At 41.9% G+C, this 22252-nt stretch overlaps 2 protein-coding genes across 4 annotated transcripts in view; both read right to left on the reverse strand.

Moving 5' to 3' along the window:
- Positions 1 to 154: 154 nt before the first annotated feature.
- Positions 155 to 16029, reverse strand: pfkla (phosphofructokinase, liver a). 2 transcript variants are annotated; one of them, XM_086122915.1, is made up of 22 exons: positions 15606 to 16029; positions 14629 to 14702; positions 14423 to 14500; positions 12489 to 12678; positions 12247 to 12412; positions 11552 to 11596; positions 11350 to 11458; positions 10314 to 10409; positions 10150 to 10242; positions 9084 to 9209; positions 8939 to 9003; positions 8714 to 8777; positions 7031 to 7177; positions 6877 to 6947; positions 6706 to 6793; positions 6107 to 6259; positions 4978 to 5142; positions 4836 to 4897; positions 4357 to 4468; positions 4180 to 4279; positions 2780 to 2885; positions 155 to 1847 (listed from the first exon to the last, which is right to left on the reverse strand). In XM_086122915.1, exons 1-22 carry the CDS (start codon positions 15688 to 15690, stop codon positions 1700 to 1702), a joined length of 2343 nt encoding a protein of 780 aa, XP_085979041.1. In that variant the 5' UTR covers positions 15691 to 16029; the 3' UTR covers positions 155 to 1699. The 2 variants fall into 2 exon arrangements, with proteins under 2 accessions (XP_085979041.1, XP_085979042.1); XM_086122916.1 differs by lacking the exons at positions 14629 to 14702; positions 15606 to 16029 and having other exon boundaries at positions 12489 to 13981.
- An 826-nt stretch (positions 16030 to 16855) lies between these two features.
- map3k13 (mitogen-activated protein kinase kinase kinase 13) overlaps positions 16856 to 22252 on the reverse strand; it is a 28429-nt gene continuing 23032 nt past the window's right edge. For both annotated transcript variants that reach the window (XM_086122913.1, XM_086122914.1), the window contains exons 12-14: positions 22156 to 22226; positions 21036 to 21327; positions 16856 to 20477 (exon numbers count right to left, since the gene is read on the reverse strand). In XM_086122913.1, the coding sequence (XP_085979039.1) occupies positions 20379 to 20477; positions 21036 to 21327; positions 22156 to 22226 (462 nt within the window). In that variant the 3' untranslated portion in view covers positions 16856 to 20378. The remainder of the gene's footprint in view (positions 20478 to 21035; positions 21328 to 22155; positions 22227 to 22252) is intronic.

Below are 22252 nucleotides of genomic sequence, written 5' to 3' on the forward strand. Positions count from 1 at the left end.
GAACACATTTTTCACAAAAATTGTAACGTTAAGACTACTTTTTAAAGAAAAAATATATATTCGTCTACTGTAATGCTCCCCCTTGAGCCGAGCACACCCATTTTTTACACAACGCATTAAGACTATTCTTTGAATGACTCACAAATAGTCGCAGTTAAGTCTTACAGTGTGTAAATATTTATTCAAGTCCATGACACTTGAGTGCAAAATGACAGGGGAAGGCAACAACGTGACATGGGACTATTTTGGTTCCCGTTCATGATCGCTTTCAGTAGTTGTACAAAGTAACTCCGCTCTTGAAAAGGTAAAGCTTTGCCTGCACTTTGGGGGAAATAAAAAACACCTTGGTGAAACCACGACATTCATCCAAACATTCATTTTCTAGCGATGGACCTCATTAGAATGGTGGGTGAGCCGCAGCCTATGCCACGACAATCAAATTCAGAGTATATCACAGAGGAAAATAATAACTATGGAATGGATGGATTAAGATTTTTTTTTTTTTTAAACGGAAGTGAAATGCTGCTGCCCCAGGGGGGAAAAAACCCCAAAACAAAACTCATGTAAAAACCTGAACCATCTTAAAGGCCACCACATTGCAGGTAATAATAAATACTTTTATCAGCGTCCCTACAGCTTAAGGCAAGCTCAATTTAAGGCTAAAACCTTCTAAATCCATTTGAAATTAAATTTAAGAGCAACTTCCTAATGTCTCATTCTGTCCAAAATTGCTACAGTACATAAACGTCTGCTCTTTAAGAGTCCCAACTAAAACCACGTCACTGTTGTGTAATTATATTAAAAAAAAATATTACACAACAACATCAACTTGTGTTTTTGGGGTCTAACCTGGTAATTTAAGTTGGAACAACTTTAAAATATACATTTTTTGACATTTATGGCAACAATGTTAGTGCAACAAAACAATCAAGTTGTTTGCTCCAAAACAATTAGTAGAGTTGTTTTTACTTATTTTAAAGGTTTTTTTTGTTTGTTGGGAGGTGGGGGGCAATACAAAGGACAATTAGCTCCGTAAACATATTTCTTTGTTGTAAAATGTAGGAAAAGACAGTTTTTACAACAGCAAAACTTAAAATATTTTGTTGAATTGCCCAATTTAAAATGTGATCAAACTGTTTTGATTTTTGATTTTTTTAAACTGTAAGTTCCACTATCGTAAATGAGCATTTTTTCCCCACAAGAGTCATTCGGTAAATTATTTTGACACTATTCACAATCATAAAATCCTATTTATCATGTGTTGAAAATTTGTACGAGTGTGAAAAGACTAATTTCGGACATTTGAATGCCAATGAAGGCCTTGTTTTTATATTCATTGAATCCATGCCTTTAAAGTATTTTTGAGGATTTGTGGACATCCGGTTTATAATATTGACAGCTTGAGACAGGAGCAGATTATTTCCATTCCTTTACTACATGTCCCTGAAAGAAACGTGTTCAACCTTGGTGATTCCACTGTAATAAAACCTTATTTGTTTTGAATGCCACACTCATAAAAAATAACAGCAGTTAGTATGTCCCGATGAACCCTTTTCAATCCAGTTGCTAAAACACTTAAGCTTCAAAAACGTACGGTATGTAAGCAGGCATGTGGAAATGTCACGGAAGGAGTGGGGTTGGGTTTGTTGTTTTTTTTCCCTCTTGCTTTAAAAAAGTGCCGAGTGCAGTCGGAGAGAACCTAGAAGCCCGAGTCGATGCTGAGAGAGCGCCGGGTCACGTGTTCGATCTCTCCCGGGATGTATTCGCAGAAGCTGGTCTGGTACTTGGCCAACATTTTCAGCATAGGCCGCAGGTTGAACCACCATTGTACCTTGGGCATGCGGTGCCTGAGAGACAAACACGCCGTCATGTCAAGTAAAAAGATGTACAGACCAATTTGGATATGCATCTCATATCCTTTCAGAAGTGGGTGTGGTTGGAAAAAAAACAATGTCAACGTTTTCTATATGGTGGAAGCTTTTGTGATTAGTGCAAATATTCCCAGCCTTTACTTAATACTTTCTTGATGAACCTTGGGGAACAATTATAGCCTTTAAAAAAAAAAAAACATTATGATGATGCCACAAGGTTGGCGTTTCAATCTTTGGGAATGATTTCAGTATGATAAATCACCACTAGAGTGGCTTTGATCAGATCTTGGTCCATACATGGTGTTTATACAGTATGGCGATCCTATGGGGTGTGCGAAAGCAGTGGGGTGGTGAGAACATGGATAAATACCGGCAGCTAACTGTGCAACAGAGCTTTTTCAAATTCAAAAAAGATGACAAAGTCCCTTCATCATCCTTGTGTGCCCTTGCACAAAGGAGACCGCTTTCACATTGAACACACAAAAAGGACTTTTGAAGGGTCAATGTAAACACGCGCGCACATGCACGCCATTAAGCAGGGACACACACACACACACGCACACGCACAGTTCAACGTTCATGAAAAGTTCACACACAGTTCAAGCATTAGTGCCGTGTTTTTCTTGCAATGAACTGTTATTTTGCAATATAAATGCCCTTTCTGTGCTGTATATATTATTTAGTACGAAAGCATTGCTCAGTTGAGGTATCACACATGCAAAACAAATTAATAATAATAGCATCAAAGTGAAAGTTCTGCTTGAAAGGCATCCTGAAGAACCTGACCTCTGAGCTCACTTTTGAGTGTTATGGCAAAGGCTGTGAACCATTTTCGATTTATCTAGTAACATTTCAAACACTTTCCGAATGCACTGCGAGATGCATCTCAACTACTGAGGGGGACTTACTCAAAGTCGGTGACGTCCTTGAGTTCAGTGAGGGGGCTGAATGAGACGACCTTCCTCTGGAGGCCCAGCACGCACGCCGTGTCTGTGGAGTTGCAGAACACGCGACCTGTGGATGACACAACGTTGCAATTATTAGGCTCACCTAATTGATCGGGCACTGGTGGTGTATTGCTACGCGTGGCTGGAATGTGAGTGACATTGGTTGCTTTGCATATGCAGTCAAACCTCGGTTTTCGTCCATAATCCGTTCCAGAAGGCTGTTCGAAAACCGAATTGTTCGAAAACCAAAACCACGCTCTTTAAAAAAAAAATAAAAGTTTATCGAACACGTCTGCTCACAATGGAAAGAGACACGAGGAAGGGTCACTTCCTCGTCTACCCGAGGAAGCGTCATTTCCTCGTGTAAGGAAGGCGAGAGGACTCAAGTGGTGCATTCAAGTGCGCTCAGTTTGTTTCGAGAACCGAAATTTGTTCGTCATCCGAGGCATAAAAAACTCATAATTTTTGGTCGAAAATCAAATTGGTCGAGAACCGAGACGTTCGAAAACCGAGGTTTGACTGATGGCGCCCCCTGAGTGGCTGCCTCTCCAGCAGCGCATATCCCTGTTTGAGTTTCTTTTCATCCTTTTACTTTCTTTATTTCTTCTTCCCATTTTGTTTTGTTTGTTTTTTCTTCTTTCTGCCAACATTCTTGCTGCTGGAGGCTGTAAATTTCCCCAGTGTGGGACAAATAAAGGATATCTTATCTTATCTTACTTTGCATAGACTGTATATGTGCCGTGTAAGACTGCCTGGTGAACAGTTCATGGTGTATATCGCCTCTAAACCATGCTCGTAATCAAAACGCCGTCTAAAAATAAAGTTTCCAATTGAAAAGAATGGAAATATCATTAATGCATTCCACCATCAAGAAAAATAGCATCACCATATTGAACTGTAGGAAAACAAGACATAGTAATAACAATAACTTAGAAAGGAAAGAATTGAACAGTTTGTGGATCAATAATTCATGCATACATTTTGTAGCTCTTTCTCTGCATCCCTTGGCCGCCGATGGGGCGGTGTTATTTATTCATGATTGTAAAAATGAAGAGATTTACAACTTCTCAGTAAGGTGCAGTAATGCTGCTTTTTGCAAAGGGTAAAGAATATCTATATATTTATGTGTTTTGTTGAAATGCCCAATTGCCTTTGTTTTATGTTTATTTTTAAAATAAGACAAACTGGGAGTAGCAATCAACAGCTTGCAGCAAAAACATTGGCCTCGGTTTTGAAGATTTGTTAACTATTTACCAAACTGCTGCTTTTTGTGATGTTGCGCGCCACCATCAGGTGCTCATTGTTCTTTTTCTTTCTTTCTTTTTTTTGCCCCAACTCAAGACAAGACTCTTGGTACCAACCTTGCCGGTAGTTTTCTATCAGCTTTTCACTTATCCACTGGATGGCTTTCACTCCCAGTTTGGTGCCATAATTTCTGTCGAAGGGAGATGGCGCACCTCCCTGGTGAATGACAAACATTTTCTCACTTTTTGTTTTCTTTTTTTCGTGTGAATGAAGACCACAATGTGACGGCGTACCTGTTGAAGATGTCCCAACACGTTGACCCGACAGTCAAAAATGCCCTTCCCTTCGGCGGAATACAATTTGTGGAGGAAATCCGTAGTGTAGTGCTCATGGCATTTTTCATTCCTGTTAAGTATGATCAAGTGATATGACCAATAGCGAAAGTGTGCAAATAATTGCTGCTGCCCACTAAAAAGTCTAGAAGTGGCACAGCTCTTCTTTAACGTTATGCAATAGCCTGTCTAAATGGAGCGCCTCCCGTTACATCTACATAGTTCTATGGAACAAATTTTCCCCACATCTACAAATGCTCTGGCCAATCAATTTAAAAAAATGACTCATGAAACGAGCCCAAATCTTTGCCAAACTCTCATGAACACTGTAGACTAACGCACAATATATTGTATATCAAGTAGCATAGCATGAAAAAAAGTCAGCCAGACTGGCTTTTGGCTGTAGCAGCCGCCATTCAATCCAGGTGAACCCGTCTGACCTCAGTACGAGTCCCCGCTGGATGTCCTTCTTCATTTTCTCTGTGAGATGCTCCACATTGGTCTGTGAAAAGGCAACGTGAAAGGGAGGTAAATGCCTATGACAAAAAAAAAATGGTGAAGAGAATCGGCGGCTGTTACTACCTTCAGGTCGTGGATGTTAAAGGGGTCCTCAAAAATGTAGGCCGCGTCGGCGCCCACAGCGATGCCGGTGCAGGTCGCTAGGTAACCGCAGTAGCCCCCCATTGTTTCCACCACAAAGACACGTCTCTTTGTCCCTGTAGCAGACTGCTTTATCTTGTCACAGCCCTGAGGGGGAAATTAATAAATAGGAGGTGTCAAGAGGAAATAACTCAAGGCCGGGTGTGTGTGCTGCAAGAATCTGAAAATTGTAACTAATTTGATCATACAGCAGGAGGACTGGCTAAGTCGATTATTTCAAGATTCGTAGATTACATTTGAACGTCTGTGTAGGGCTTGCAGACTAATTACGACTCTGCATATAAAACTCTTTCTTTGCATAGAAAATACAGCAATGTGATTTCATGTTTTGTTGCACTTTTGAACAGCGGTTTAAAACTTGCTGACCAGTTACAAAAATGGTAAGCCTAAAAAGTCCAAAAGACTCATTTTGTCCACCCCAACAATTATAACTCAATTTAAAAACTATTCATATCTATAAAAATATGTAAAATATAGTTGAACCTCTTTTCAACGTACCCCATTTATGTTTTCACCCCTATAAGGTTCACATTTCAAAGTCCCAATTTCACGTACCGGTAATTCATTTTCCAGTTGCCGATTCTGCTTACAACGAAAACCGTTATAATGTAAACTTCATTATAACGACCAGATTTTTGCCACAACATAGTGAAAAGCCCGTTACGACGAACCCTGGAAAGCTAACTGCCACCACGTTCTTGCTTATGAGCAAAATGTACAGCGGGGGTTTCCCCTCCATTGCTTAGCAACACTACCGATGGACAGAGTTCGAGGCCAACGGATCAAAAGCTGATCGTAAACGGCTCCAAGGAGCGTCATATCCTGAACTGCAGAAGCTACTTTTCATTTGCTGCCTGAATGTTTCCAGAGATGAAATAGGAACGCTACAGCTGGTTGTTTCATGTCTTATAAAATCATTTTTTTCTTCATACTGTATACACATATTTGAAAGTGGCATGTTTATACTGTATTACATGTTCATGTTTTTACATCTACAATATAAATGTTCATCCTATATTTATGTGTATTACAATATGTGCCTAAGCGTTACCTCCATTGCAGCGTTAACGGCAGTGTCGGCCCCCAGACTGAAGTCCGTTCCGGGGACGTTGTTGCTGATGGTAGCGGGAATCACACACATTGGGATACACAGCGCGTCGTAGTGGGCTCGGGCCTCAAAGAGCTCCAGCACGCCTCTGTAGGCCTTCGAAAGCAGCAATGACAACCAGTGAAGACTTGCTGTAAAAGACCATAAATTCTGACCCATACTGGATCTTGAAGGCCATCGTTTTTTAAATTGAGTTTTTACAGCATACGCACTTTCGGTAATGTCCTTCCTTGCGTGTGGCAAAAGTAAGATAAAGTCGCCAAAGGTTGTTTTTTTAAGGCCTTTAAAGCACAATGAAAGTGCTCATGCAAGAACTGCCTTAGCAACAGCTCACACCAAGACAACCACAAGCAGATACACCGGTGTCACATGCCACCCGCTGGGGCCACCCCTTGAGGATTATCATCAATTACATTTACAATTTGCTGTCAAAAGGTTTTGTAGAATGGGTAAAACTATGCCAAAACTGCCTTTGATTGCATTCGAGTCTGAAAAGTATTCCCCACGATCAAAAGGGGGGGGGGGGGGGGGTCTTACTGTACCTCAAACCCTCCGATGACAAGCAGAGCTGAGATATTGAACTTGTCAATGTTCTCCACAATCTTCTCCATGTGTTTGCTTGGAAGTGTTCTGCACAAGGGTTGGGAAGTGTGTCATTTATTTGTCATTGAGAAGTAAACCAGAGCATTTACTCTTCATAATCTGGACGTCACCGTTTTGTGCCCAACAGCGAGCCTCCTTGGCCCGTCCATCCCGCCACATTGTGCCACTCCATCTCAAACACCTGCAGAGCCACAGAAAGTCACATTCTCCTCGTTACCAGGATGGATGGATGGTGGTCAAGCACGCCGAGGTGGAGGGCCTCACATCGCCATTGGCAAAGCCCTGGAAGCCGTTGTGCACGGCGTAGACCTTGTGCCCGTGAGCGATGGCCAATCTCACGGCCGACCTCACGGCCGCGTTCATGCCCGCCGCCGGGGCGCCCACATTCAGGATGGCGAGCGAGAAGTTGCTCTACAGGGAGAAGAATTCAGACACAGTACTTTGACTTATGTTTGTGTCTTCTTGTACCCAAGCACTTGGACACTTAATATCAAAGTTAAAGTGGAATAATTTTGGGCAGTGATTATCTTCTAAAACGCAAACATTATTTTTGCACTTGAATGACAGCTTTTGCTACTATGACGACTGGTGGCGGAACGAAGTCCAACTTGGTGACTTTTCTGACTACTCCGGTGACGAGACACCATATTTGAAGAAGAAAAAAAAAGAAAGAAAAATAAAGACCACATCTAGGAACTTTTTGTGGCGCTGCTGGAGACGACTTGAGATTCAATAGGGGTGTTCACACGGCAAGATTTGGTCCGGTGCTACGACGGGGCTGCCCCAGTAGAGCGTTCACACGTGCAAATTAGCTCCGGCGTAGCCCCGGAAAACAGCTTACACCGGACCAAATTTGATCCACCTCAGGGAGGTGGTTTAAAAATTTGCTCCAGAGCAAATGCTCGTTAGCGAAGCAGCACCGGTGTAAATTTGCACGTGTGAACGCAACTGGGTTAAATTTGCTCCAGAGCAAATGCTTGTGAAGAGTTTACGTACGGCGAGAACGCGTTGCTTTCGCGCTCTGTCGGACTTCCGTCATGTGTTTGTATAATAACGACACAAGACTTTGCTGGTAACCTCTTTCCTTTTGTAGAAGACTGGACTGTCTCGGAGTTGTTTGTATAGTTTGTTCATTTGTTGTGTGTTCACAACCCCCCGCTCCCCATATAATTTATTTTGTGATTTCCTCTCTTGATTTTCTGTTTGGCGCATTACGTGTTTGCTTTTCTGAGTGTCATTGAAGTCATCGTTGATTTACGTTTTCGGGGGCGGTCACTCTCGAGCAGAAGGCACGGAGACCGAGAAGGAGAAGGACGTGCCTGTCCAGTAGTCGCTAGAGTTGTGTATACGTTTTAAAAAGAACCAACACGACAGCTCATTTGTTTTCTGTCGTTTTGCCCCGCTGCAGAAACTGCCGTGTGAACGCAAGTGGGGCTGCACCGACGCTGTGCCGGTGCAGACACGCCCAGCGGCTTTGTACGTGTGAACGCTCCACACAATTTGCTGCGGTGCAAAATATATCGCAACAAAATACATCGGTGCAGCGCCGGAGCAAATGTGTGCCGTGTGAACACCCCTAAAGACTCCGGAGCAGGAAACGTTCAACCCACCACATCCAGACTGCAAATGAATGCATAAGCAACCACTGTCAAATTAAAATAAAATAAAAAACTCTGTTCACGGGGCAGTTATCATGTAACTTCGCCCCACTATTAATATTAAGTGCAGAAATAGTCACTCAAAGACACTTTTTCAAGAAAAGGCGGATAACAAAAGACTGAATTGGTTGTTTCAGTTCTCACTTGATGGGTGTACGGGAACTTTGGAGACTGAACTATGTATAAAAGCTATTCAAGTAATTTTCACAATAAACCCACTTTCAAAGTTAAAATGACCTCTATTTATAATCTATAGTAAGGATTAATTAGGGTGCCACTGGTGACTAACCTTTGACTGGGCAGGCTTCTGGAAGGCAAGAAGCTTATAGATGTTCCAGTTGTTTTCAAAACTCCTGCAAGGACATTTTAGCTCAGGTTTAATTTGTGGTACACCCGCATACTCTTAATGCAATCCTATGAAAGAAATTTACTTGAGAAGTTACCCTTTGACCAAACTGAGGACACACACTATTGAAAAAGGTTGGATCACGTGCGCAGAAATCTTAGTGCTTACCCGCCACGCAGTTTAACAGCCTCGTCAAACCTCTTCTCATTCATGGCCGTCTGCACCAACTTTGTCTGAAAGCGAGGGCGCGTTAAGCAAAGCAGAGCGGCGCCGATTTGCGGGTATAAACACCAACGCCGGAAGACGGCCTCACCATCTCCACACACTCCATGAGAGGCAGACGGACGGCCTGATTGCCAGACAGGCCAATGACGCAGGCCGGGGTGTCGGGAGACGCCTCCATCAGGGCAACGACCGCCTCCACACCTAACTTGCTGCTCTGAAGACATACAAGGCGGCGACAAGAGAGCCTGATTACCTTTTACTGTCTATGTATGGACCATCAATCTGATTATACACGTCATCCCTTTGCGTTCTAAGGGATTGTCCCGATTTTTGGAGAACACTGAATGAGGGAAGATGGAAAAGCACGAGTGATTCAACCAAAATTAATTCATATCTTTATCATGAATTTCTTTATTTAACCTTAATTGCAATGACGACCTAGCGGGAGACATGATTAACATGCCTGTTATCTGTTGATTAACATGCCTGTTGCACATGCCTGTGGTATGAATCGGTCGGCGGTCAATGCCTTCCACCTCATCAGCATCACCTGACCTCCCCTCCATCCACTATGTAAACTTATTTCTTTTTATTTTCGTATACTGTACTGGGGAAAAATGTCATGAAAGTGTAAGTTTTTAAATGGAATTTTAGTTATAGACAGTATATGTGTACACAATATAGATTGTAGACACTGTACGGCATGTAACTTAATTCATATTTTTAAAAATGTAGTAAAATTGAATGTTAAAACGAAACGTAATGCGTCTTGACTTACAATCTCTCTGAACCCATTATGTTCCTAGGTTGAGAAATACCGATATAGCTCAATGTATTTATTTTTTAAATGTCGAAATGACATTAATTTCCGCGCAAAATGCCAGCGCTACACAAAAAGAGAAATGTTAGTAGAAATTCTGTAGCCTTCTCTCACCACACAGCGTGCCACTGTAAATTGTGAATGCGTACACATCACCTCACACCATGCCAATAAGTGTTGGTGCACCCTTCTAAAGTACCAAAAAAGAAGGCAGAGTTCAAAATAAGCAACATAGACGCGTCATGTAATACATTGGCCCCATCCCATGCAGTGATTTCCTGACACATTTGTTACATAGTTACCGCGTGCTCTGTTTTCAAGACGCACAACTCACCAGTATCCTGTCGAACGCTGAAGGAGTTCCTCCTCGCTGAACATGTCCGAGTACGGTGACTCTGGTGTCGTAGCCCAACCGCTTCACCACCAGCTTCAGAATCATACCAAGAGAGAGTTACATGTTGTACTTAATAATCAGATCATCTTCCCAACCAAGCTTACATCTTGCAGATAAGTGGAGGATATGGGCTTGCCGTGCATGTCGATAGCACCTTCTGCAACAATAATAATGTTGAGTCTGGACCCTTTGATACGACTCTGGAAGCAAGCACAGACACCAATGATATCAATAAGATGTTAACATGTCTTTGAACTGGAACAATAACTAAACTAAGGATGGACTTTTAATTAAAGCTGAAAACATATTTATTTTGTCATTTAATAGGGATGGAATATTCTCAGTGAATTTTCTCTATAGTATATAGTCGGTGTCAAAGTCAAGGCCCGGGGGCCAGATCCGGCCTGCCATGTCATTTCATTTGGCCCCCCGAAAGAAAATCAAGCGTGTCAACTTGCATGATCCTTGCTAAAATCTGTACCAAAATATCAAATTGTCAGATATAATAAATGACGAGATTCCGCAATAATTTTGTTGCCCTGTTTACACTCACTTGAACAATACTTGACTATTGTAGTTGACCGATTTCAAAACTAGTTGTACATTAAATTTGGTGTGTTCAAGTAGTAATGTGATGAGACAACATTTTTGTGTTTTCACTGTCGGCCCTCTGAAAGAAGACGTAACTCCAAAGTGGCCCGTGACAAAAATGAGTTTGACATCCCTGGTATACAGTATAGCACTACCCAGGAGTAAATTGAATTGAAGCTTATAATGGTGGACACGGTATGTTCCAGACTCTCTTGCAATAGGTGAAAATTTGTAGTGTAAGGGGACCATAAAAAAACTTGTTAAAATATTGTTTTACCCCACTCACACACTTAAAACACAATGATTGAAAACTTTTTAAACATGTTTGGATGTGAAAAAGCTGACACTACATCTTGCTTCTTTAGAAAGGACAGTCATTGAGATTTCATTTGCTTGGTGCAACCAAAGAAAAAAAATGTCTTGCTTCAAGATGTGATTGCTCAACTGTCAACTGTCAATTCCACACAATCAAAATAATTCTTTATGAAACATCCATGTATTATTATTATTATGCCCATCCCTACACTGAACATAGTCTGGACCTCTCACCGCCTCGAGACGGTCACACATGCGATCCTCCCAGTCATCCTTAGGAGGAGCCTCTGGGATGAAGAGCCAATCAGCGCCAGATGCTAACGCAGACACGAGAGCGAGATAGCTGGAGGGAAAAAAAAAACAGTCCAGATGTTAGCGTTTGGCCATGAGCAATAAATAAATGAAAAAAGGCGCACAGGAGTTTGTTCAAACTCACCCACAGTGGCGCCCCATGACCTCCAGGACAAACGTGCGTTGGTGGCTGTCGGGAGAAAAACAACAAGGACATCAACTTTTTTTTTTAAGGACCTTCTGCATGTTGACTCCAAATATTGAGATTGTACATCTGAGAGATGCATAGAGAGTTCAAGTCAAGTCTGGGCAAGAACCAGCAGGCTCAAACAAACACTCCTTTGGATAGAAGTGTTTTCTTTTTTCTTTGTTATTGTAAATACCATTCTAATCCTATTTCCAGTATCACACATGCAGAAACCTTTACGGGACACATGATTTTTAAAATATAGTGTCCAAAAAAAAAAAAAAAGACTCTACTCACTCTCTGATTACCCATTTCCCATGTTTTTTTTTGTTTCCGCTGCGTTTTCAAGAAAGAAAATTCAAAGAGCGAAAAAAAAAAATGCTTTGTATCAGGTAGGGCATCCATCATAAAAACTGCGCTAATTAAATCATTCAAATTGTAGTCGAAAAACACAACAGTACAATGTTTTGTGTTCACGTTTTACAGTGGTTAACTTCTTTTCATATCAGTGTCACGAAACCCCTGAAATTCGGAATATGAGCTAATTTTTACACTTGTCTGAAAGTTAAAATGTTCATTGAAAGCATATCGGTAGCGTTACGTTTTTGTTTTTTTTCCCATTATAGTACAAGTAAATATAGTGCTCATTTCACCTTTGTGCAGTAGTCATGATAGCATCAATGATTTCCATGATGCGGTGCAGAGCAGAGTCTGCTCCGATGGTCATGTCAGTGCCACAGAAGTCGTTATCTATGGAGCCCACCAGACCCACGATGTTGAGATGGCTGTGCTGCTTCGCCAGCGCGTCCGTGATTTGCCCTGAAAGAGGCACCGGGTCAAAAAAATGTTTTTTCCAACCCCAAGGAGGCGTCAAACGGCGCGCTTTTGGGCTCACCACTTTGGACAAGCTCATCCAACAGGCTGCTCCACTCGCTTCGAAAAATGTTGGCGCCGGTGAGGCTGCCGTCGCCGCCGCACACGCACAGGTTGGTGATCCCCCGTTTCACTAAGTTGAAGGCGGCCGCCAGCCTTCCTTGGCGGGTCATGAACACTTTGCATCGCGCACTGCCAATCACAGTTCCGCCCTATACCGGTCCGGTCACGGGATAATGTCAGAATTCAGGAGTAGCGTGAAGCAGTGTGATGATTATTGAACACATTTGAGCACAGTAAATATGAAATTAAGGCTCGGCAAAAATAGCTTTAAAATAAAGTGTTATTCAAAAGGATTTCACAAAAATCTAATTTCGCCAGGACTTTCCTTCCGGAAAACAATGACAATGACGTTTAAAATTAGTTTTGCTTACCCATTTCTTTACAGATATTTAAACTTGAGCAATAAAGGCAAATGAATAAAGGACATAAAATCTTTCAGCACTATCCGAGATGGAAATTTTCCATCACTGTCACAATCACAGAGGTCAACAGTAGACAAAAACTAGAAACGACCACGAAAAGTGCACGTGAATGAAGAGAGGTGCCGTTGTCATGCCAAAATTCCAATGAAAGGAACTGAGGGTGACGACGTTGATTACATTCACAAAATATCACAGCAACCCCACGATATCATGCAGAGTGCAGTGCTTCGTGGTGATGCATGACATCCATGCCATGGCATTTTTTAAATTTTATTTTTCATCCTTGGTGAGTTCTAATCCAGCTAGAGATGGCGAAGTGCAATAAGGACGAGCGTAAGAACAAAATATTTTCATCCAAACACAACACAACAGCATGCTCTCTCAGCAGTCACGCGCATACCAGTTCGTGATGACACAGCTAAATAAACAGGACCGCGGACTACAGCACAGTGGAACCTCTACATTGGAATTGCTGTAAATTGGAAAGGTATCTGATGAGACTTCAGCTAAGTCAGTTCTCACTATGCCGGTCACACCGAAGTTGAGGAGATATTTTAACATCAACTTGTTTTTGCACTAGAAGACAAGTCATACATGTGTTACATTTGTCATTAAGCATGACATACAGGTATACTGGTGATCTTTGGTCCTCCTTGTTTTATTTTTACAACTTCAAAGTGTTTATCATACCAAATATCTCTGTTTATGATGATGACAGTTTCACGCGGATTTCTATTTGGAGAAAATGTGTGTCTAAATCTGAACAATGCTTGTGGGTGGTCAACAAACATCCCTTGTTGTGTTCAACCTTAGAGGCAACACGGTACATGTCATTGGTACCCTGACTAAAAATAATCAATCGGAGTGGGGGAGAATATCAAAATATGCCTTTCAAGTGCTACACAAGCTCCTCAAAATGGACACCAGCATTTGTATCATTCAAATGCAACTTGCTGCTTGCTTTTAGCAAGTACACGCTACCTGAGTACAGCTAACAAACATGCAGCAAGGCCCCTTACCAGATTACAAGCTGTATGAGGAGGGAAGATGGATGAAATAATGAAAGTCCTATCATTAAAACAGAAAGAGCCAGAGAACTTGAAAACACAGTGAGCGTGACATTTTACAGATCGGAGGAGAAAATTCTCCTGTTAACCTGGCACTGAAAGATAAACACTACTAGAAAGGGGAGTACACACTTACCGATAATCGTGGCAAATTTGAGCATTTTTCCCTCCCTTGCAATCAAAGTCAGCAAAGGCCAGATTACCGATGTGTATGAAATATTATCCTGAGTGATCATTGTGTGATGTGGAACAGTGATTATTTTTTTTCCTCCTTCATCTACCTTGAAAAACGGAAATGTTGGGCTGACAATTGTGCAAGTAAATATTCAATATTCACGATTAGAAATCCTCAACACCAATTGGGACCATGCGACTGTTGCTACCGATCACATCATTCAACCTACCAGCTGGATGATGTTAGTAACGCTTTGCCAGTGTGCTAGTTTGATGTGATCCCCGCCTTCCACAAGGCCCTGGTAGCCCTATAGGATAACAAAAAGAGATATGACATCAGAATAAACTGTAATAAAGCCACACCAGTATATGTTAAAACAACTGGAGAGACTGATGTAATGCAGATTTTATTGTAGTACTTTTTTTATTTTTTTACCTCATATATCAAGTAGACCTTGGCACCAACATAGATGCCCATTCTGGTCACAGCTCGCACAGCAGCATTCATCCCTGAGCCACGGACATTTCAAAATATGGATTAATAATTTCAGAAGAGGTTTTCTGAATACAGGGTACATTCATTTTGACCGGGAACAGTTTGGGATGCAAAGCATACCACATCAAGTGTAATTAATGGAATAGGCCTAATGGAATAGGCCCACATAGTCCTTTAAGCAACAGAATTTAATGCAATCGGTGCAACCACATAAAGTATATAGACAGACAATTCAACAATACTCATGGGCATATGTTCTTTATCCTCCACAAAGAAAAAGGAAAAAAATACTGCAGTTTATAAAGTTACTTAGAGTGGTTGAGACTCTTCATTTGGCACTTCATTTCAATTGGAAAAGATAATTTGAGAGAGGTTCTTTTAAGGTATGAGCATGCTCACAGAACGAATTAAGCAAGGATCACTATTTTATTTGAAACCCACTGCGATGGTGTTATATCCAATTTATGATTTAAAAGGGTAATTTTTCAAATGCAGTAAATAGTACAAAGTGGGCCATGAAGGGGTGTTTGTTAATAGCACTGGGTGTTACTTCATCAACCTCATGGAGAATTTATGACTTCGTAACTTTATCTTGGTCAAAGGTTAGAACTGAACGTGGAGGTTTGTCAAGAGGCTGCGGTCGTTTTAGGTATTCGTCTGTTTAAAGTCCGTGTAAGACAAAAATGACCATTTTTGCTAAGGTCATTGAACGCCCCATAAGTAGGTTCTCCACAAGTATATTTCGTAATATCGACGTAGATATGGTATTCTGGTTAAATTGTGCGTGCGACAACGTAGTACAGGTACTGTGTCAAAAGAGAGATGACATACAGTAGTATTCTATCGCCCCGAAAGGTGCAGCATGTTGCATTTTCAATTGAAATTTTAAAACACAGTTGAAGTGTGTGTGGAGTCACCTTGTGCGTCGCCACCGCTAGTCAGCACCGCTATTGCCCGGCCGGCCCCCGTCATCTTCAACTTCTCCAGGTCCATGGATGCCATGTTTGTTATTCTAGTCAGTGAAAATGTGATGCATCCAAAGGATGATCGTTTCAAACACCAGGTGGTCCGAGAGTTGCTTCGTTTTCCTTGAGCGTGGCAGCCGTTCGTTTCACCTGATTTCAACCAGTAGTCGACGTCTCTCCAATACTCCGCCTGTCTAAAAAGTGAGTGTAGTTTTGTTTACCCGCGCCGCCCGGAAATACGCGTTCCGCATTTATAGGAGTGGGCTAGAACCGAAGGACCTAAGAACCGCCCGCCCGCGAGGCCCTGATTTCAAGACTATAGAAGAACATCAAAATTGTGCGCATATTTCGGCTACTTCCGTTCAGCACGTACAACACGGACGCATGATAGTAGGCGTGACTTTGCTAACCACGCCTAAACCATTACAGCAACACTTGAAAATGTTTTTAGATTCGAGTAGATATACTGTACTGTGTATACAGTATATAGAGAGAGATCGAGAGAGAGAGAGAGAGAGAGAGAGAGAGAGAGAGAGAGAGAGAGAGAGATTCTTAACTCTTCAACCAGGGAAAGTCACTAAATGTGCTACCCTTTATTAAGGATCCTCGTCGTGACTAACACTAAAAGTTCTGACACAATTTAGACCATTATGCACAAAGACAATTGTACAGTGAAAATGTCTTATAAATTTGACACGTCGCAGCAAGAGTGTTGTTACCAATAACCATGCCCAAAAAAATCGAGTACTGTACCTGTATATAAAACGAGGCTTAAAAAAACTCAAAACGTGTGCTGCGATTGGCTGACAGTACACAAAACATCCATCCATTATCTGAACCTCTTTATCCTCACAAGGGTCTGGGCATTCTGGGGCCTATCCCACCTGACTTCAGGCTGGAGGCGTGGTACACCCTAAACTGGTTGCCAGCCAATCACTGTTAATCACACCTACCAACAATTGAGAGTGATCAATTAACCTACCATTCATGTTTTTGTAATGCGGGAGGAAACCGAAGTACCCAGAGAAAACCCACGCAGGCACGGGTTGAACAGCCAAATTCCACACAGGAAGGCCCGAGCCTGAAATTGAACCCTGGACCTCTGCACTGTGAGGCAGACATGTAAACTACCGTTGTCCACCGTGCTACCCATACAGGAAACACATGGATGCAATTAATAATAAAAGCAGCGAAACAAGATGTTGGGTACAGTACATCAGCATTTATTCCATGCAGTTGCTTGCTTGGATTATATTCCCCCAGATGTCCACCGTACTGTACTCTGGAAAATACAGGAATTTGACAGGATTGGTTTGATCGCAATGTCACTCGAAAGGAAAAGCTGGAAAATGAGCGAAGGAAAAAAATGTAACGCGTACATGAGATGATGTCACGATTTGAAACAACCTCACAGTCACAAACTGGTATTAAATATGAGCGAAAATGACAGAAAGGACGGGGTTAAAAAAAAATTAAAAGTCTGCATCATAGATGCTTTCAGACCTGTGATCTCTTTGCCGCCTGATTGGCTTTTGGTGAAAACAGAAGAGATACTTATGTTGACTGGAGTAAACATTTGGAACCATTTGTTGTTATTAAGTGCCACCACATCCATACTTCATCTGTAATGATGATTATAAGATATGACAATTTGATCCACCGAACATAAAACTAATACTGTCCTCTGTCCACTGTTCATTGTGCTTTCTTTAAATAATACTCCTGTTGAAGCTGCCTGAAATTAAAAAGAACACTCACTTGCCATTCGTAATAAATTAATTCAATAATCCTGTAGGCCAGCTACGAAGAAAACGAACCACAATCATACTTCACAGGATGTATGCCAGGCATTCCCCACAGCTTGATCATGACATTGCATGAGGTTAATTCATTTACAGCAACGTAAACACAAAGGAGACGGTCGGGGGAGGCTGGAGCTCATGCGGCTTTTGCAAAAGCTTTCAAGCTCAATTCCACAGATAACGATGCAGTTCATCCAGTTCAATGCTGATGTCAAACACATCACAAACATTCTTTTCAGCCAATTTGAGCAGCGCACCAATGACAGGTCAAGTTACATCTGCTGATGTTTCTATACACACAGAGGAAAGTAACACTCAAATGAAGGAAAATTAAAACAGCCCCGTGGCCTTATTGATCTCTGGCTTGTGTATTCCTTATAGCCTGCTTACACAGACAAAAGCTGACAACAAAAATCAACTATGCCTTCTCCCCAAATTCTGTACAAAGGAAAGGCAGACACTCAAAAGAAGGTGGAACAAATTAAGCTCCAACAGATGCAGCATACCTTCAAAAAAAAAAAACACAGTAGAGCAAAAAAAATATGTTGATTTTGGAGCGCATCTGTGGTCAGAAAAAAAAAAGCAGCAGAGCCACAAATACAAATCAATGAATTTGTCACCACCTAGCTCCTGTTCTCAGCTGGCAACGTCGAAGCAGAACAAAAAAAAAAAAAAAACAAAGAACCCCCCCCCCCCCCCAGAAAATCTAAATAAAAACTTCATTAGCCACCACTCATTGTGTCTAGCCAGCTAGACCCTCTTGATCCCAAGCAAGCAACCTTCACTCTTAATTGCTTTTGTTTTGTTCACAAGCACGGGGGGAATGGTTTGCTCTTTTTGGACTGACAGAAGTGCCATGACACACACATTTAGCGTTACATCAGTAAGAAGTACCCTGCTGGAAAGTGTTATATGAGAGATGATGCACTTGAAAATGATGGGAGGGGGATTCTGCACCTGAAAACTATTACCTCAAATGGTGGCCGCGACATTTATTTGAAGGAGGCGTCCATTTTGCGGAAGTCTTTGTCAAAGTGGAGATAGATATGCTGATGTTGGTTGATTGGTTGACAGTAAATAATGTGCAACTGCTTCAGGAGCAGTCGCTCTGTCTTATTATTTCCATTCAATAATCTCTCAAACTGAAACACGAGAATATGCCACAAAATGTTGCTAAACAGGAAAGCGGTAGTGTTATCAGTGTCAAGTCCTGAATTGTTCCAGAGAAGCAAACGTTAGCCTGGGTTGTTAGCAGAAGTAAGAGATAGTTGTCCTCACGTGTGCACGTGCATTTAAAGTGCATTTTTCCCCCCCACAATAAAATAAAACTGTTTTGGGGTTATAGTTTGAACCATGTAAACCTTATGGTTTTGCCTATAGATGTCATGAGACTATTTTTGTCGAAATGAAGCTCACTTGAGCACCAAGATACCACCAGTGGACACCATAGCACCACCGTTGTTGTTTTGGCCTGAGTGCAAAAACATAGGAGTTTTTTTTCAGCTGATAATTTGCAAATGGGTGAATTTGCAGAAACCACAAATGTGAGGTTTAAGGTTTCAGAATTATTACTTGGTATATATACTTGGTATTATGCATGGTATAATTAGAGCAGCGGCCACCATTTGAGGAAATTTGCAAAGAGCAAAAAAAAACGGTTGTCCAAACAACATTCGAACATACAGTAATTGGTCCAGTCCAGTTTGTTCCGGTCCTTCTCGAACAGTCCTGAGATGAGACTTGAAAGCATAATGTCTAAAGGGGACTTTGTTGCTCCTCGACGCTCTGAGAGCATCATTTGATTCGCGATGAGAGACGAAGCTGGATATCATCTTTTGTTTTGTTCATTCCAGCTGTTCTCCTCAGCTCCATCTCACCGTGTACCAAACGGTCCACCTAATGCAGTCACATGCACGCTGGGCACGCTCACAGCGTGATGAGCGGAAGGAATGGAGTCCGTTGGTCATGCTGGTGTTTGCAATGCAACTTTTGTAATGGGAGAGCCACCAGTTCTGGAGGCGAGGACGGTGGGTCGCGAGGGTTCTGTAAACTCATAGTAAAGCTAGTTGATGCAAGAGCATGGAATCTTACATGTCCAAATATGGTCATCAAGAGAAATTCTGGCCCGAACAATTAAAATGCTCTTCTTCTAGATAACAGAAGGTACAAGTGACCTGCGTATACACATGTCACTATTTCACACGAGAGAAAAATCGCTGTGTATTCAACTAAACAGGCCCCGATTTTACAGTGAGTACATAGAATTGTTTGTCATTATTATTTCAGTAAAGATCATTTTCGTGACATTTTTGTGTAGTGGTGGACTCCAAGATGGTGCGTGCTGATTTGGGGGATTTTGCCATGTAACTCAACAAAATGAAGACCGCGCCTGCAGCCAGATAAAGGCATGGAGCTCCACATCTGGGTCACCTGAGAGATTAACGATGATGTAACTCGCCATCGCTCGCTGTCAGCATGAGAACCAATCAGGTTTCCATGCGCCCTCTTCACTCTTACCACCCGTGTTTTAATCCCACGATCGCTCTCACCGCCGCCAACCGGTTGGCATGTGGGTAAATATGTCTCAAGAGTCTTTTTTTTCTCTTCACCCCGATTTCCTGAATAGTCCTTCAGAATTCAAAAATAAATTATGAATGTTATTCTATATCATGTACATGTTATGTTCATTCTAAAAGGGAATCCCTGCCATGGGTTGCCTGGATGCTGTGCTGAACATGTGGGAATGAAGGCCTGGTAAATGGAGGAGGGGATCTGGGACAGATTGCTGCTTTGTTTTTTTGTTGTTTTTTGACATCATTGTCCTCTTATTGCTGTATTCTCTGCAGGACCCAGTGGAACACTGTTGGTTCCAGGCAAAAAATAATAATAAAAAAAATGAAGAGATCAGTGCCCGATGATGCATTCACCATGAGGAAGGGGCTGGTTTGTTGTTCCGGATGGTGGCATCTGAGCATTCTGCTTCGGATGAGTCGCAGTCTGAGTCCCCATACTGGAGAGGATTCTGTGGGGTGGGGGGGGATATTATTATTATAAAAGGCAAATTGAATATTCTAACCAGACACAACATTAGTTACACCTGCACAATCCAATTCAATATTAGATACTGTCAAATGGTCTATCTTTCTAAAATGTCTGCTTATGCATCGTTTTAGATCAAAACCGCATTGCTTGGTTATCTGCTTTTTGGTTGACGGTACAGAGAGGGACAAAGAGAACAAGGAGAGGATTTTTGATTAGTATTCAATTATTTTACTATTTTTATATCAGTTTTTTTACATATCTATCATCTATCCCCACATTAAATGCTTTTCCCCACAGACACTGAACTAATACATCAGTGGGCATCACTCTAGACAGGACATTATTAATGAACTACATGATTCAGTATTTGCTTAATTTCATTATGAATGTCCGATGCCCGAACACCCAAAAGTCAGCTGGGGCTCCCGCTCACCTAATGATTATAAGTGTTATAGAAAATGGATGAATGAATGTGGTACGGCCCTCAGAGGATGTGGCCATCTCTGGAATAGGATACATTTGATTTAAAAGCACTAACCTCGTAGCTGTGCTCATCCGAGCACAGTTTTCCCAAGGAGATCTGTGTCTTGACCCTGCGGACGGCGCACTCCTTGTCAGACAAGCCGTCCGATTGAGTGGAGATGTCGATGGGGATGTCCGGCGTGTGCGAGAGCAGCTCGTCCAGGTGCTCCTCCTGGCTAGCACTCAGCCTCTCCAGGGGCCCGCTGTGGGAGTGATCGCTGGTGTTGCCCTCCTCTCCGTCGGACACAGACAGGTTCTCCGAGCTGAACGTGGAGTACGACTGGAAGCTGCTCATACAGCGATGAGGTCTGAGAGAGAGCGCAAAAAGAGGACGTCGTCGATCTAGAAAAATGCATCATTTAAAGGAATTTTGTTTTTTTTTTCTATGAGGAAACATTTAGCACTGTTGCTGTTTTTTTTTTGGTTGGCACGATAAGACTTTTCAAAAAATTTGATTTGGAGATTCTGTGAATATTATCGTTTATTTGCATACATCTGCTTCTCGCTCTCACCATGAACAAGACTTTGAATTGCCCTCACATGTGAATGCCAATGTGAATGGGGTTTGTCTTTGCTCTTTCAGCTATGCTGCCGACCAGCCAAAGGTGTTCACGTAAAATGAAAGTTGTTGTTTTTAAACTCCCACAATAAGCGCAAAACTAGGATGTGTTAGGCCATAACACACCTGATTCATGCGATCAGCTCATTAGCAAGCTCTGCAGGAGCCTAATAAAGATCCTGATCACTTCAATCAGGTGTGTTGCAGCAGGGAGAGCTGGAAAACATGCAGTCTAACGGCTATTGAGGACTGGAGTTTGACACCAGTATGGTAAGCGAAGGTTGTTACAAAATGCAAGGGTCTTTGGTTTATGATTGTCCCAACAGATGTTTCAAAGGAAGGTATGCTCGGTTACTAATGTAATGACCATTTATTGTTTTATATTTGGCCTCGAGGTGTTTTCCATCCAAATATTTACTGTACCCGTGACTTAACTCATGCTCTAGTGACTACTGTGTGTTCTGACAAACAGAAATTTGTGTTACTTTGCCACTGTAGGAACAGAACTCTGTTATGAAAAGAGAACACTCGAAACTATACCTGTCATCATTCACTGAATTGAGCAATGGCACAGTACCTCTGTCTCCTTGGAAACTCCACTTCACTATCCACCTCTCCTTCCTCCTCTTCAGATGACTCATCTCCACCCTGTAAGTAAGCAATCGCAGCGTCAT

Source organism: Hippocampus guttulatus, chromosome 11, assembly GCF_054856545.1.
Source record: "Hippocampus guttulatus isolate MCC_2025c chromosome 11, RoL_Hgut_1.0, whole genome shotgun sequence".
NCBI lineage: Eukaryota > Metazoa > Chordata > Actinopteri > Syngnathiformes > Syngnathidae > Hippocampus > Hippocampus guttulatus.